At 53.8% G+C, this 15695-nt stretch overlaps 1 protein-coding gene across 1 annotated transcript; it reads left to right on the top strand.

The window, feature by feature from the left end:
• The first annotated feature begins 8919 nt into the window (after window positions 1–8919).
• On the top strand, window positions 8920–15270 carry LOC141977865 (la-related protein 6-like). Its single transcript, XM_074939615.1, has 3 exons — window positions 8920–9086; window positions 11388–11598; window positions 14209–15270. Exons 1-3 carry the CDS (start codon window positions 8920–8922, stop codon window positions 15268–15270), a joined length of 1440 nt encoding a protein of 479 aa, XP_074795716.1.
• The last annotated feature ends 425 nt before the right edge of the window (window positions 15271–15695 follow it).

Here is a 15695-nt window from a genome sequence, read left to right on the forward strand (position 1 = left end):
AGTGATTGGAACAGGCCAGCTGGTGGACCCAGGTGACCGGCCCCCAGGAAACGTGCATGTGTAAGACAATAGGAGAAACAAAGTTAGCTGAACCCCTTAATTGCTCATCCTGGCACATCCAGATGTCTTAGTAAAAAAGCCAGCAAACATCAGAGAACTTGATTTAACAACACCACCACCTCTTAACTAGCGCTTTCCCTCAGTCGATCTCAAAACACTTCACAAAAGGAGGCCAGAGACAGAGCCTCCATTTTACACATGCGGAAACCGAGGCATAGAAAGGGGAAGTGACTTGCCCCAGGTCACCCAGCAGGCCAGTGGAAGAGCAAGGAATGGGACTCAGAAAACCTGGGTTCTAATCTAGTGATCTAGCCTCAAGGCCATACTACCTTCCCTAAGACTAATGGGAAGCCAAGTGACCCGGTGCATAGGGAACTAGACAAGGACTTGGGAGACCTGAGTTCTGTCCTGGCTCTGACCTGCTGTGGGACCTGGGCCAAGTCACTGTGCCATTCCATGCCTCAGTTTCCCCATCTGAAAAACAGGCAGAATAATATTTGCCTCCTTTGTAAAATGCTTTGAGATCTCCGGATAAAGAACGCCAGACAAGGACTAGGTAGTATTTTCATATCAAAAACCAGACCAGAGAAGAAATATTACAGCAAGAATCCCAAATTGCTGCCCCCATGACAGGGCAGGAAAAAAACAAGCCAACCCACAAACCCCCTGCAAAGGAGACACACAGGTTTAATTCTGCACTCTGCACTTCCCCGTAGATCTGAGGAGGGTGGGAATGGTCAGTCCCAAAGGAGGAACAGAAGACCTCCAAATAAAACCAAGGAGGACAATGGCTCCCCTCTTTCTTGAGGGCCCCTAGCAGGCGGCTGCCAGCGGAGTTGCCACCCAGTCACTGACAACAGAAATCTTGCACGTGGCAGCTCCGCCTCGGCAGTGGAAGAGGCCGCTGGAGAAGGAACCCTTCTGAGACCAGGAAACGGCTGCAGGGTCACCACCATCGTAGCACCGAGATGGACGTTGGTAACTGGCTGCCATAAAAAGGGGGCGGTGGGGGGGAATTAAGACGGTATTTCTGGAGTCAGTTGATCTCAAGTCCTGTCACATGACAGGGACATTTAGTCACAGGATTGGAGCCAGAAAATAAAGTGTTGGCTTCTTGCCAGCATACCCCAGCCTTAGGTCCTTATTCCACATGGCAAATCCTGCCATCAGATGGTCACTGCTAGCTTCGGCTGGACAGGAAGCAGCGAGTTAGCCAGAGAGAGGCATAACCCATCTACCTGGACACTCTGTTAATACAAGACACAGGAAGTAGCTGTTCTGCGCCACTCAGCACCAGCCAGGCCTCAGCTGTGTCCAGCTTTGGGCACTGCACTTCAAGAAAGATGTGAACGAATTGGACACGGTTTCCGGAGGAGAGCAACAAGAACAAGAAAAGCTTTAGCAAATCTGGACTCTGAGGAATGGCTGAAAGAAATGGACCCATTTAGTCTACAGCAGTGTCTCTCAGTGTCCCAACTTTTCTGATACCAGGGACCTGCTTGGTGCCTTCCTAAACTGTGTCAGGGAGATCTCAGGGACCGGTGCCAGTCCACGGACAGGCCGTTGAGAAACACTGGACTAGAGAAGAGACGGCTGGGGTGGAGGGACCACATGATAACAGTCTTCAAATATGGACAAGGTTGATATCAAAGAGGACAGTGATCAGTTGTTCTCCATGTCCACTGAGGGTTGGAGGAGAAGGAATCAACTTAACTTGCAGCAAGGGAGATTTAGGTTGATAACAGGAAAAACTATCTAGCAGGAGAGCCAAGCCCTGGAACAGGTTATCTAGGGAGGTGGTGGAATCCCCATCTCTGGAGGTTTCGAAAAACAGGTTGGACAAACGCCTGTCAGGGAGAGTTTAGGTTGACTTGGTCCTGCCTCAGAACAGGGGGCTGGACTAGATGGCCTCACGAGGTCCCTTCCAGCCCAGCATTTTGAGGATCACGAAATAGCCTGTGTCTGCCAGGGCGGGAGGCAGTTCAGTGATTGAGTCATTCAAGGCAAGGAAGGAAGGAAGGAGAACTTTAACTGTCAGTTTCCCTCAGCCCCGGAAACCCCCTGCCACCCAGGCTCAGCCAAGCATGGAAGTTTCAGTGACAATGGGTCACGTTGTGGGTTCCTCGTGCACCGTCTCCACAGCTGGAGCAAGGAGAATTCCTCTTGTAGACCTCTATTACTAGTTAAATAATAAACATATACCTAAATTCTTAAAATATAGGCCTTTACAGGCAGGCCTGGATATCTATATCCTAACACCTCTTTCAGGAGAGACCCGTCAGGCTGGTTTGTACAGGCCCTTACCGAGGGAAAGCCGTCACATTTCCGACTCTTGGAAGAGTGAAATCTTTCTTTGCCCAAATCCCATCTTGGAGCTGGCTTGGTTGGAAGGTTTCACCTCAGTTTTGTACATTTTCTTCAGGGGGAACTAAAACGTGGTGCTTCCCCACCCCCACGTGTCCTGTGAAGTCAGGTGGCATGGGAGCATCTCAGACACAATGCCTCTCAATCCTGTTCTGCAGCACCCCACTCTGCTCTTCCAGCCCTGGGCTCCCCATGTATGTACAGCTCAGCCCAGGAACCTCAGGCCTGCTCTGTAACAGCCCCTGCTCATCCAGCCCCCCCATACAGTTCTGCCAATGCACTTCAGACCTGAGTTGCAGCCCTCTGCTATTCTAGTCTCGACGCCTCTCCAACAGGACCTAAGTCCTGACCCACAATGCCCCCAGCTATCAACCCCTCGACCCACGGAGCTTACATGAAATACCACCCCGGGCTTGATCAATTTTGCTAATGGGAAGCTGTAGCAGTCTGGGTCCCCCTCCTAACATGGTTCGAATGGAGAGGTGCTACCAGGGAAAAATTGGGATACCAGGGGCCAGAGCTGCTGCAGGGCTATATGGCTTGTGTGCACATGGCCATGGCATCACACTGATCCTGGGGCCTCCACCAGGGGTGGGTGCACACACAGGCTGTGGGATATTGCTATGTTCATGGCATACTTACAGAAAAGTTCAATACATAACTACTCTTTCTGGATGGTTGCAACATAACACTACTTTATTTCTTAGAACACGGCACCATTACAGACAAGAACCCCAAAACAGAGAGAGAGACAAAGCAGGCTGCTCCCTAAAACAGAGAGGCATAACGCACCCCACCTTACTAGCCTGGCTGTCTGCAGACTGACTGCTGCTAGCCCAGAACACATGCTTCCCTACAGAGCCCCCTAAGCTGCAAGCAGGACCAGGAAAACCCTCTGAAATTTAAAGTGACAGCCTACAATTTTAAAACAGTTTTCAGTGCACCTCAGGGACAAATCCCCCTGACAGCTTAAGGTGAGGGAATCTGTTTCTTCATGAGGAGTCCTCGGTCACCGGCTTTTAACACAGGAAGGGGCAATCTGGGCCATGGGTTTTTATCTCAAGCCTTAGTGGCAACGCTGTGGATCATCACTCCTGGGTCCTGCCCTGAGCCACATGAAAAAACCAGCACGGCCCATCCTTTCCATTATGTTGCCAGGGTGAGCATTAGGCAGGTAGTAAACAGTGCAGGCTGGGCTTTACCTTCACCCTCCTCAGATCTAGGGGGAAGTGAAGAGTGCAAAATTAAACTTGTCTCTTCTTCGCAGGGTGTTTATGGGTTTATTTTTTTCCTGCCTTGAAGTGACACCCAGCTGGGGATCCTCATGCTGACAGCTAGCTGGGGTCTCATGACCCCGTCTCCACCAGGCAGTCAGTAAGACACTACATCGGCAACGGCAATCCCCCCCAGACAGCGCTTCCTGACAATAGTTACAACGGGAGGAAGCATCTATTCACTCAACAGCATTAGGAGAACGGTTATAAACATGGCCCATTGAAAGCCGGGGCATTAGTATTTAGGTCCCATCAACAAGCTGAACTCAGACCCCATATCTGCCCCTCCCACCCAGCTGGGTAAGTCATGCAATCCATCGCCCAGCCTAATTCAGATCCATTACTGCTGTGGTCCAATCCCCACACCCACCGTGGCCCACAGACCTCCCTCCCGTTCCAAATGCACAACAGTGCCATCTTTCTTAGCTGCCAGAAGCTACCACAGAATCAACTCATCTTTAAAACTCCCCAGCCGAACGGAGTAAATCTATAAAAGGGTTTAAAAGAGGGAACGACTTTGGGGGGGGGGGGAAGGGAGGGGCAAAGGGGTGGATGTTTTGGTGGAGGCAGCCTTGTCTAGTGGTTAGCGCAGAGGACTGGGAAGCAGGACTCTCGGGTTCTATTCCCAGCTCTGTTAGAGGTGTGTGTGTGTGTGTGTGTGTGCATGTGCGTGTGTGAAAACAGGACTCCTGGGTTCTATTCCCAGCTCTGTTAGAGGTGTGTGTGTGTGTGTGTGAAAACAGGACTCCTGGGTTCTATTCCCAGCTCTGTTAGAGGTGTGTGTGTGTGTGAAAACAGGACTCCTGGGTTCTATTCCCAGCTCTGTTAGAGGTGTGTGTGTGTGTGAAAACAGGACTCCTGGGTTCTATTCCAGCTCTGTTAGAGGTGTGTGTGTGTGTGTGTGTGAAAACAGGACTCCTGGGTTCTATTCCAGCTCTGGGAGCCATGGGTTAGAGCAGGGGTCGGCAACCTTTCAGAAGTGGCATGCCAAGTCTTCATCTATTCACTTTAATTTAAGGTTTCGCGGGCCAGTGACACATTTTAACGTTTTTTAGAAGGTCTCTCTCTATAAGTCTATACATTATATAACTAAACTATTGTCGTATGTAAAGTAAACAAGGTTTTCAAAGTGTTTAAGAAGCTTCATTTAAAATTAAATTAAAATACTGATCTTATGCCGCCGGCCCGCCCAGCCCGCTGCCAGCCTGGGGTTCCGTTCACCTAGGCTGGCAGCGGGCTGAGCGGGGCCGACGACCGGGACCCCAGACCGGCAGTGGGCTGAGTGGCTCAGCCCACTGCCGGTCTGGGGGTCCATCCGCCGGCTCCTGCCAGCCAGGGTCCCGGCTGTCGGCCCCACTCAGCCCGCTGCCGGTCTGGGGTCCTGGCCCTGCCCACAGAGAGTGGGTACCTACCTTCTCCCTGGTTCTAGCCCATTCTCTTCCTCTCTCTCTGCACTGAGCTGAGGGTGGGAGTGCGCCGAGTCCAGGGCTGGGGGTGAAGGAGCAGGCTGGGGGTTGGGGTGCAGGGTCTGGCCAGGAGCTAGAATGAGGGAGGGGGCTTAGCTTTGGGGCAGGAGGTTTGGGTGTGGAGTGCTTACCTGGGCAGCTCCCATTTGGTGCGAGGGGTCCAGGTAGGAATGGGGGGGGGGTGCAGGAGCTCCCGTTTGGTGCTCACGGTGGGGGTGAGAATGTGGGGGGTGCAAGAGTCAGGGCATCGGGTGTGGGAGGGCTGGGTATGTGTGGGGGTGCAGGAGTCAGGGCAGGGGGCTGGGGGTGTGTGAGGAGGGTGCAGGAGTCGGCATGGGGGGCTGGGTATGTGTGGGGGGTGCTGGAGTCAAGGCTGGGGTCGTGGGGGGTGCAGGGGTCGAGGCAGAGGGCTGGGAGTGTGTGAGGAGGGTGCAGGAGTCAGGGCAGAGGGCTGGGGTTGTGGGCTAGGGTTGTGGGGGTCCTCCCAGCCCCCTGTCCAGAGCAGCTCACAGCAGGGGGCTGGAGGGGCTATGCCCTGATTCCACCCCCCTTCCCCAAGGCCCTGTCCCACCTCTTCTCCGCCTCCTTCCCGGAGCAGCGAGCGCAATGCGGCTCCGCTTCTCCCCCTTCCCTCGCAAGGGCCATCAGGTGATCAGGGGCAGGGAGGGAGAGGAGGAGGGGCAGGACCCCAGCAGGCTGGGGGAAGAGGCGGGGGAGCGGGGAGAGGAGGAGGGGCAGGACCCCAGCAGGCTGGGGGAAGAGGCAGGGGAGCGGGGAGAGGAGGAGGAGCAGGACCCCAGCAGGCTGGGGGAAGAGGCAGGGGAGTGGGGACCTTGCCTGCCCTGCAGCAACCGCCAGCAAGACCAAGCTTCTTCACCCTGCCCCTGCCGGGGGGCAGAGAAGACCAGGCCGGGGCGGGCAGGATTTTTAATGGCTCGCTGCTGCCTGCCGGGGCCCTGGCCTGGGTTCGGCCGCGGGTGCTGAGTGGGGCCGGCAGCTGGGGCCCGGCAGGCCAGAGCCTGCCATTAAAAATCAGCTCGCGTGTGGCCTTTGGCAGGCCTGCCATAGGTTGCCGACCCCTGGGTTAGAGCTTGCCATTCTGGCTGGTTCTGCAACCCTGTGTGACCCAGCCCACTTCCAGCCTTGGATGTGCTCAGCCCCAAATCCCCAGCATGAAGATCCCTCTCCTTTGGCAGAGCTCGAACCAAGACCTCCCTGGCTTGGACTCAGCTCTGCTTTTTAACGGTGGCTAAAATGCAGACAACAGTCAGCCCCTCCTGGGGAAGAGTCCTTCTCCCCATGCCCAGCGAACCCCAGCACTTACTCGGCAGTAGCGTTCTCCTGTCTTCTGCTGTTGTACGAGCTGTGCAGAGCAAGTACTCAGCAGGGCTCTCTTCTCTCCTCGGTCAGAGGAACACCATGGGGCTGCAGCTGGCTCTTGACAAGGGCAGGCCGGTCACCCCAGCATGTGTCGTCCTGCTCATTGAGCTGTGTCCAAAGCACCGTGGGGAAGATGTTGAAGAAAGCAGTTCTTGTTTCTTCAGCAGCACAGTTCCTCTTTTTGGAGGCAGAAGGTGAACGGCTGATGTGGAAAAGCCCTTGAGTAACAAGCTCTGTCAGACAGCCCAAACGAGCGCCGAGGCCCCAGAGACTGAGAGGAGAGAGCCAGGGTCACGCAGCTGGTCCATCCACCACCAGTCCCATCAGACCAGTGCGGATGGTTCCCCTGTGGTCCGTTCCACAGCCCCCCAGAGCTCAGCACATGGAACATTTTCCTGAAGCGCAGCCTCTGTGTTCCCGGTCCAAATTTCAGTGCCTCACTCCCAGTTCTAGCCCCTTCTATTGCTCCAGCTCTGATCTGTTCTGGTCCTGGCGTCCGACAGACAGTTCACATGCTCGGCCCCAGCAGGTGGTTACAGCTACTTAGCTCATTTTGTTCTTTTTCTATTAATGCACTGTCAAAAGCGAGCAGGCAGACAAATGCACTTGTGTGGCACCTGGGGACAGAGTTCGCTGACTGGGAATTCCCCTGGCATAGGGATGGGGAAGACCATTCTGGCATACAGCTAGCCTGGCTGGCATACAGGCAATAGGGTGCCCCTGGCATGGAGGTATTATCAAGGAAAGAGGGCCTGGTGGAATTTAGAGCAGCCTAGGGGCTGCTCTGACATGCTGGGAGATCAGCTTGGGGCAGAGGATCCAGGGAGCACATTTGTGCCATGTGATTGGCACAGGTCAGACTGGGCCCACAATCGGGATTGGGGTTGTGTTTTTTGTTCTTCCCCACCCCCTTTCTGTATTGATTCCATCCCAGGGTTTCCCTCCAGCCATCTCCCCCCAGGACAGGAAAAGGCACCTGGTTACCATATCTTCACTCCCTACCCATTAGTTCACACCTTCCCCAGCTGAATGCCAACCCCACCAGGCAGGGAACTGGTCAAAGCAGGGAACTTCCTGTGACAACAGCGTCATCTCAGCTCTAGGAGCTGCACGCCGGCCTGGCCTTTGTAGGTTTGGGTAGAAACCAGCCGCACCCAGGTTTTATTTAGGTGAGAGGAGACCCTGCTCGGAGCAGGGTCAGCTCCACTCCCCTGCTTACACAGCTAGGGCACATTCCCTGCAGTTTATAGCTTGCCTTTAACAGACGGATAGCTGCCTGCCCCTTTCCAGACGTGCCAGAACCGTGCTCCCGCCAGCCCAGGCAAGTGCAAAGGAAGTAGCCTTGGAACTTGGGGTCCTGATTCTGGCTACCAGCCCCTTTCTAGCCTGCCCAAAGGGCAAGAGGCAGCATTTCAGCAGCTGATCTAAATTAGTAATTTTATTATAGCGGGGGATGCAAAAGGGCCCCCCAGAAAGTTCCCTGTCCCAGCAGAGTCATGGACAGGGCTCACCAACTTTTCCCTGTCTTGAGCTCAGGGTCCATAACATGCCTACAAAGGGAGAGTTAACTCTGCAATTCACCCACTCCCCCTCCCCCATAATATACCTGGTGAACTCCATTAAAAGCCCTGAGCAGAGCATGGCTCAGCTCCCAGGGCACACCTGCTAGGAAGCCAAAGGCGTCTCCTCAGGCTGGAGCTCTGCCCGATTTCCTGCAGGAGTCTCATGCAGAGCAGGTGAAGCTGTTTAACCTGAGAACACATTTCACCTGGATGCTCGTTTGCCTCCTCTTAGCAGCCAGGGCAGCCCCCAAAGCTCTGCTGTGTGGTTTCCTGGGTGGCTGTGGCTTCCATTATAAGCTAGTGGTCTAGGGGATTCTCTCTCTGTATCATTAGTGGGGCCAGTTTGTGTGCTGGGGGGGAGGGAAAGGCAATAACTTAGGGGTCTCCACAATGTAGCAGAAGGAGCTGGTGGGCTCTTAGTGCATCTTCACCTGGTGAGACAGGTAAGCAGCTGGTGTTTGCACCTGCTTTCTCCTGCTCTTGGGCCCAGCCCTTTCCTAGAGCCCATCATATGCTTCTTGGGGTGTAGTGTTGATCCTTGCTGGGGGGAAAGAGGGGATATGTACCGTGGGCTCCCAGTTACTCTCCTTATACTGCTGAATTGGTAATGAAAGAAGTGCTGGGGCTCAAGCAATTGTTTTACATTCATAACTGACATGCCAAGCCCAGAGGTACTTGGGCTATGAACTCCCAAGCCCAGAGCTGCGGGGGCTTAGCCCTGTTGTTAATTAAGCACCCTCTCATTCAGTAAGAGGCATTGGAGATGCTTGTGACTGTTCTCTGTATTTCTTATACCTTGCTAGATGAAGCACCATGTCGTCCCATGGTTCCTTGGTGGCCCTGGGGCTTGGTTCCCAGCCCAGGTGTAGCACCCCCATGCAAGTGCAGACGACCCCCTTTTCTACTCTGCACTTCCTTCCACACAAGGGCCAGCCTCTCCCCCCACTCAGCCAGGAAGACTTCTTTGAGAACTTTGATGGGTATGTATCCACTATCTATTTATTGTGGGGCTGCCCCTCCCTGATAACTAGGGCATTATCTCCAGGAATACCTACAGATTCCTAGCAGTGCAGGCAGTATGATGCATCTCCTAGAGGAACCCACCCTAGGAGAGAGAAGGGAGTTCAGGGCTCCCTTCAATTCTCTGTCTCTGCTGAGACTGCAAACAGAAGGGGCAACTGGTGCCCAATGACAGCTGTTGGGGGTTAGACCGAGACCCCAACTCACTTTACGTGTGCCTCCAAAAGGGCCGTTGATCTTCTCCGCTTCCGTTGGCCGCTGATCTGGACTCGAGCTAGCGCTCTAGAGTTGAAAGTTCCCCTCTAACCTAGCGCCAACAGGCTGGAGTCGGCTAGTTCCCAGCAGGCTTGGCTCTGCAGTGTCCTGCCACTTGGGTAGCCCTTTACCCCAGGGCACAGTGGGTGTATAATGCTCCCATGCTGAGTTATTACTGGTTTGCATAGCACTAATACCTCGAGACCATTGGGGGCCTGCTGGGTACTGTCCAAACGCACGGTGAGATGGCCTCCGGCCTGAAGCACCAACTGTCTAAATGGATGAGAGAGGTTCATAGAGGGTACTTGCCTTTGATCCCACAGCAGATCAGAGACAGAGCTGGGCAATGGGGACTTGACCCCCCCCCCCCTATGGCTTTTTAACCTGTGGCTAAAATCCATACTCTTCTCTCCCGGCTCTCGCTTGGCTTTCTCACGCAAGCAGGGAGCTACCCGCTCAGTGCAGGCTGGGGATCTCTTTTTAACGGGACCCACTTCCCTGCACTAGGCCCGAGAGAGGACACTATGTTTGCAACTTGGAAGCTCTCAGAGGAGCCGATTCTCTGTGGGCTTTTGGTCCCCCTCTATTGTATGTCTGCTGGTCAGATGCATGGAAACGTGGGAGAATCCTGGGAGTGGGGAAGGGAGTTGGTATCAAATAGGAGAAACGTCTTCCCAGCTTCTCCCTTAAAGAGCCTCGCCCCACCTTCCCCCAGGGTCTCTCTGCCGGGGAGTTAGATAAAAGCAAAGAAATGTGAGACCAGAAGGGACATCAACAGGTCATCTATTCCAGCCCCCTGCACTTGAGGCAGGACTGAATCTAGGACAACTCTCCCATCGCTAATTAAGGGGCTCTCCTGTTCCCAAGGGTTCTCTTCCTACTACTGCAGCAGAGATCTCCCCCCCCCCCCCCCCCCCGCCGCAGTGTTTCAGGGTGAGCACTGTAACGTGGGAATGAGATCCAGGCCTTATCTCATTTCCCCACTCTTTCAAAGTGACCCAGTTTCAGGAGATGGTGGGGGCAAGAGGGGGAGTTAATCAGGAAACTAGCTCTTCTAGGGAGTGTGGAAGGGAGCCTGACTGACCCAACACGTTGTCCCTCCCAAATGTACCATACCTGGACTTCCTTCCTTAGTCACGTGCTGCCAAAACATTACGGTGATCATCTTGCTCGCATGGGTTTAATTAGCGGGCAGCAACAGAATCGGGGTGAGAACAGGTCTTATGGGTAATACACTGAGTATTTCAGCTAGCAATCAGCATTTCTTTCAAGAGCTAAATGCTCAAATGTCTGGTTAAGCAAAGCTGAACACTATTTGCAGTAGCGCCATCTGCTTGCATCCTAATGTTGCAGTCATTCCAGAGACTATTCCGTACCCTCTTGAAACAAATCCTGGATACCTCTTGATCTCCTGTTAGGCCGTTTGAACGGCCTTCCCCCAGGTGAGCACCTTGACAGCCAATCTGCACAAGCAGTAATAATAATTGGAACAGAGCCCTGGTCTCCGGGGTCCCAGTTCTGTTCCTCTAGCTGCTACACCACGCGCTCTTCCTCAGCCTTGTAGCCCAAATAGGTAGGGACTCGTGGGTATCTTTCCATGCCCAGCCAATATTGGCACTTCCAATCCAGAGCTGCGCTCCTGGTCTCTAACCCAGCCACCTCCCTCTCCTGAGTGATGCTGACCCAGTCTGCAATGCAGGTCACTTCCAGGAACAGCAGTGGGGAAAGTGCTGTGTTTACCTGCACTGAGGGCTGGAAGCTCCTCTGGGATTTCCTTGTATTGATGAATCCTTAAAGGCGTTGCCTCAATTGCAGCCCCACTGGGGTACCTGGGTGTTTGTCTGTAAGTGGGTAACCCAGCTAGTGACTGGTGCCCACTGTAAGTGATCCAGGCCTGGTGCAATTTCCTAAGGTGTGTGCAGACCCAGCTCCAGGCCTGTGTGCTTGTTTATCCCAGCTGCAAGTGCAGTTAACCTTGGGTGGGATCCTGGCTGTCTTGCTTGTAGGAGCTTCTATGACCTGAATGACATTTTTGGGGCTGACTCGTTCGAGTGCGACTCCTCGGTGCCCGACGCCCATCTGATCCAGAGGATTGTGTCTCAAGTGGAGTTCTACTTGTCTGATGAGAACCTGGCCAAGGATGCCTTCCTCCTGAAGCACGTTCAGAAGAACAAATTGGGCTTTGTCAGCATCAAACTGCTGACATCTTTCAAGAAGGTGGGTGGTTCCCTCTTGCCGCTAACATCCTGGTACACGTGACTAGAGCAGTGTTTCTCAAATGCGGCCGCTGTGGCTGCATGCGGCCACCAGGGGCTTTTCTTGCAGCCACAGCCTCCTGGGCTGTGATTGCCCTTCCAAAGTAGGGCCTCCTCTTTCTCTCCCCCCCCCACCCCTGCCCGCTGTTGCTCCTGGATGCCCCTGTTGCTCCTTGGTGTTGGTTGCTGGGGCCACCATCAGGGGTTGGGCCCTGCCACTGTCTGGAGTCACCTGGGGCACAGCGCTGGAGGGGCAGGCAACCAGTGAGTCCCCAACCTTCCCGGGGTAGTGGGGCAGCCAGCCCTGGCTGTGGGGCTTTGGGCTCCAGTCCCGGGCACTGGCTTTGTGGTGGCAGACCCCAGGGTCTGGCCCATTGGCTTCGGCCTCCATCCTCTGGCCTTCTCCTCCAGCTGCAGGACTTCTGTGCAGCCTTGCTCTGTTATCAAGTTGTGCTTCACCCCAGAGGTGGCTGCATTTCAGAGGTAGACAGAAGTGGGTGGTTTGTAAAATCCTTTAGGATCTTTCAGGATGAAAAGTGCTCGATGTAGATGTTAAGATTTTAACTGTTTGTTTGGTGCACATTTTCTAAAAATAGGGGCCTCAAATTAGGCTCTTAAATTGTGTGATAGGCTCTGGAAAAGAAAAGCGGTCTAATTTTCATAAGTGCTGGGAAAGAAGCAACATTCAGTGGCTGCTCCTGGAGGTAGTGATTGCCCAGCACTGGTAGAAATGGGGCCCTTTACTTGGGAGACTAACCTTAGGTTCCTATTTTGAGAAATCTTGGCCTAAACAGACACGTCAGCGGCCTTTTATGGAATTCTACATATTCAAGCTCTGACTCATGTTTAGCTGTTCTTGGCTTGTGGGAGAATATTGTGTGCGCTCTGACAGTACATGATCAGTCTGCTCAGACGCACAAAGGCCTATCCAAACTGCTTCAGATTTGGTCAAACCATCCTCTGCTGGCCACAGACTGGACACGCTTCACCTGAAGCAGGAAGGACCTTGCTTTTTAAGGGTGGAGTGGTACATCCCGCTGGAAAGTGAGTCTTCACCTTAGCCATACCAAGTCCGCTGTCTGTCCATATTAAAACCAAGCAAAGGCACCTAACAGAGTGATTACCCATTGGTGGAGGCGAGGGGAATCTACCAAGGGAAGTGTTGGGCTCTTCATAGCCTTCAAATGAAAACTGGGTAAATTTCTGGAAGACGAGGTTTACCCAAACACATTACTGGGTTCAGTACAGGTGTAGCTGGATGGAAGTTTCTGAGCTGTGTTATGCAGGAGGTTGGACTCCATGATCTAATGGTCCTGTCTGGCCATACCATCTATGAAACCTCTTCTCCCTTCCTCACCTTGAAAATAAGTGGGAACCAAGGTTCCCAAACTGTGCTCTGCAGACAGCTGAGCTCTTCTCATTTTCGGCAGGTGGGGGGGGGAAACCCAAGTGCTAGCCTGGACTTCTGTGAAAGCAGCTGAGGGCAAAGAGGAGAAGCTTCTTTCCTAGGGGTCACTGTGCCATAATAGGGAAAGGAGACAGATGGGCTTTGGAACCTGAGGACAGCAGTAGGAGAAGGGAACAAGGAAAGCAGAGGAACCGGGAGCAGGTGGGGGGAGGAGGAGGACATAATGGTATTAAAAGACCAATTAAAATACATCAACCCGGCACATGTCAGCATCAGCTGGCATTTCCCCAGAGATGTAACCCAACAACCGGTGGGAGGTTGGGGCAATCCTCTCTTGGGCGATGCATGCTATGGAAAAGTTAGGAGAGCACCCAAGACTGAATATTTTGTAGCTGGGAAGTGTTCTTCCCCCCGGCCCCACCAACACGGCCTGTTTCCATGACTGGTGTAACCGAAGGGATTTGCCAGCTTACCAATAGGAGTGGTGGCAAACTAGTTTTAAGATGAAGTTTGATTAAACCTATGGGATTCTATGATGGGGTTGCCTGCAATGGCAGGGGACTGGCCTCAGTGACCCAAGAGGCCCCTTTCAGTAACTCTCTGGGGTCTCTGGCCCTGTTCTGTGGAGCAGCGTGTAGGCCTCTGTCTGAATAACCGAGGGCCAGGCGGCACACTGGACAGCGTCCGTGCACGTTCCTCCCAAGCAACGTGCTTCAGCTCAGAGCGGGAAGCTCCCCTCCAGCAGGGAGAGGTGAGGAGTTGCTCTCCACAGAGCGTCTGGATCAGGGCAATTTCCAGAAGCTCCCACCAGAGCAACATTTTTATTCATATCTTCCCCTGGTGCTTCCCTCCTGGATCTCTTCCATACGCAACTTTCCCACTGCCTGTCTTCTTGGAACTGGGAGTGAAATCCTGCCCAGGGCTGGGATGGGGATAAAGGAGGTGGGAACATCATTCTGACTGGCTGCTTGGGGGGGGGGGGGAATGAAAGAAACCGGGAGCATGTGGGGAACTGTGCCCCCTTTCCATGTCCGCATATGGACAGTACCAGAGCTCCTGGTGCATGGGGGCAGAGGGTTCTGTGCAGGTACATCCCAAGAGTAGGAGGAGTATTTGATATCCTCATGGCAGGAGAATATTGTTTCCCTTCTCTCTTGCTAACAGGTGAAATACCTAACCCGAGACTGGAGGATCACTCTCTATGCCCTGCAGTTCTCGGAGCTGCTGGAGGTGAACGAAGAAGGGACTAAAGTGAGAAGGAAAATCCCCATCCCGGAGTCTCTCCTGAGCATCCCGCCAAGCAAGCTGCTCCTTGCCTGGAACCTCCTACCCCAGGAACAGGGAATGTCGCCACCGCTCCAGAAGAGCTTCATTGAGACCATCACTAAAATGTTCAGCCCCTTCGGCGCCATCGCCTCCATCCGCATCTTGAGGCCGGGCAAGAAGCTGCCCTCTGACGTGAAGAAGTATTCCTCCCGCTACCCTGAGCTCCTGACCAAGTGCTGTGCCCTGGTGGAGTATGAAAACCTGGAGAGTGCTAGGAAGGCTTATGAGGAGCTGAACCATGGCCAGGGCTCCCCCGGCAGGGAGAGCATCAAGGTGGTCCGTCTCTCTGGGAAGGGCTCCAAAAAGAAGAGCGGGGATGACATAGAAGAGGTGGAGCTGGTGGACCAGCTGGCCAGGAAGCAGCAGGCGTCGGAGAGGCTGGCCTATGCCACGGGAGACTCTTTCTTCTGCAGCTCTTCGGAGTCTGACAGCACGCCGGCTTCCCCTCCCGTCCTGATGCAGAAGTATCTCTCCACTCCAGCGTGGTCCGCCTGCAGCCTGGGCGTGAGCTTCAAACCCTCCTTCTTCAGCAGCCCTCACGCCAGCCCTCTTCTCTCCAATAAAAGCCTGGCTCACCCCCACTGCCCTTCACCCCTGGCTGCCGAGCTGGGCAACGGTGGCTCCTCCAGCCCAGACATGAGTCCCGAGTTCCGAAGATTGTCCGAGTCCTGCTGGGACAGCGGGATTGGCTCTGGCAGCTCATGGGTCCAGCGGCGACGGGTGGCTGCCCATAGCCAGTCTCTGGAAACCAGAGCTCTACCCTGCTGCTCTCTGGAGTTAAGAAAGATGCCAGATCCCTTTGGCCTTCGACCTGGGGTGATGCGCCTGCCCCGTGGTCCAGATGGCACCAAAGGCTTCTACAACAGCATCGGGAGAGGAAAGCTGGTCCTAAGACACTAGAGTGTCTCGTTGTGGTTCTTTTGTTTTTGTTTTTTTTCTTCTCTCAAGTAAATTAACCTCTTTCCAGGGTCACTGGGATATCTGCTAACGACATAAGCACAGCCCTGCAGGAAGCTGGAGTCTGAAGTATTAGAAACTTAGGGGTTAAGAGGGATGTTCAATGAATAGTCGGCTTGGGAGGTGAGATGCTGAGGAAGAGGATGTACCAAACCACCGCCATTTCTCTCTCGCTGTAGTGGCCGCTTCTGTCCATGTGCTGTCTAGTATCTAGACTTTCTAAGCTGAGCCATGCTGCTGAGATTTTATTGTAGCTAAGGGTTTTATTCCACTAACTCCCAAGCTATCAGCCACCAAATAGTTACATGTATATCTCAGCCTGCACCTATCACTAGCAAGACTCAGGGGCATATTCCTCTTTCTGATCC

The sequence above is a fragment of the Natator depressus genome, chromosome 25, assembly GCF_965152275.1.
Source record: "Natator depressus isolate rNatDep1 chromosome 25, rNatDep2.hap1, whole genome shotgun sequence".
Classification (NCBI taxonomy): domain Eukaryota; kingdom Metazoa; phylum Chordata; order Testudines; family Cheloniidae; genus Natator; species Natator depressus.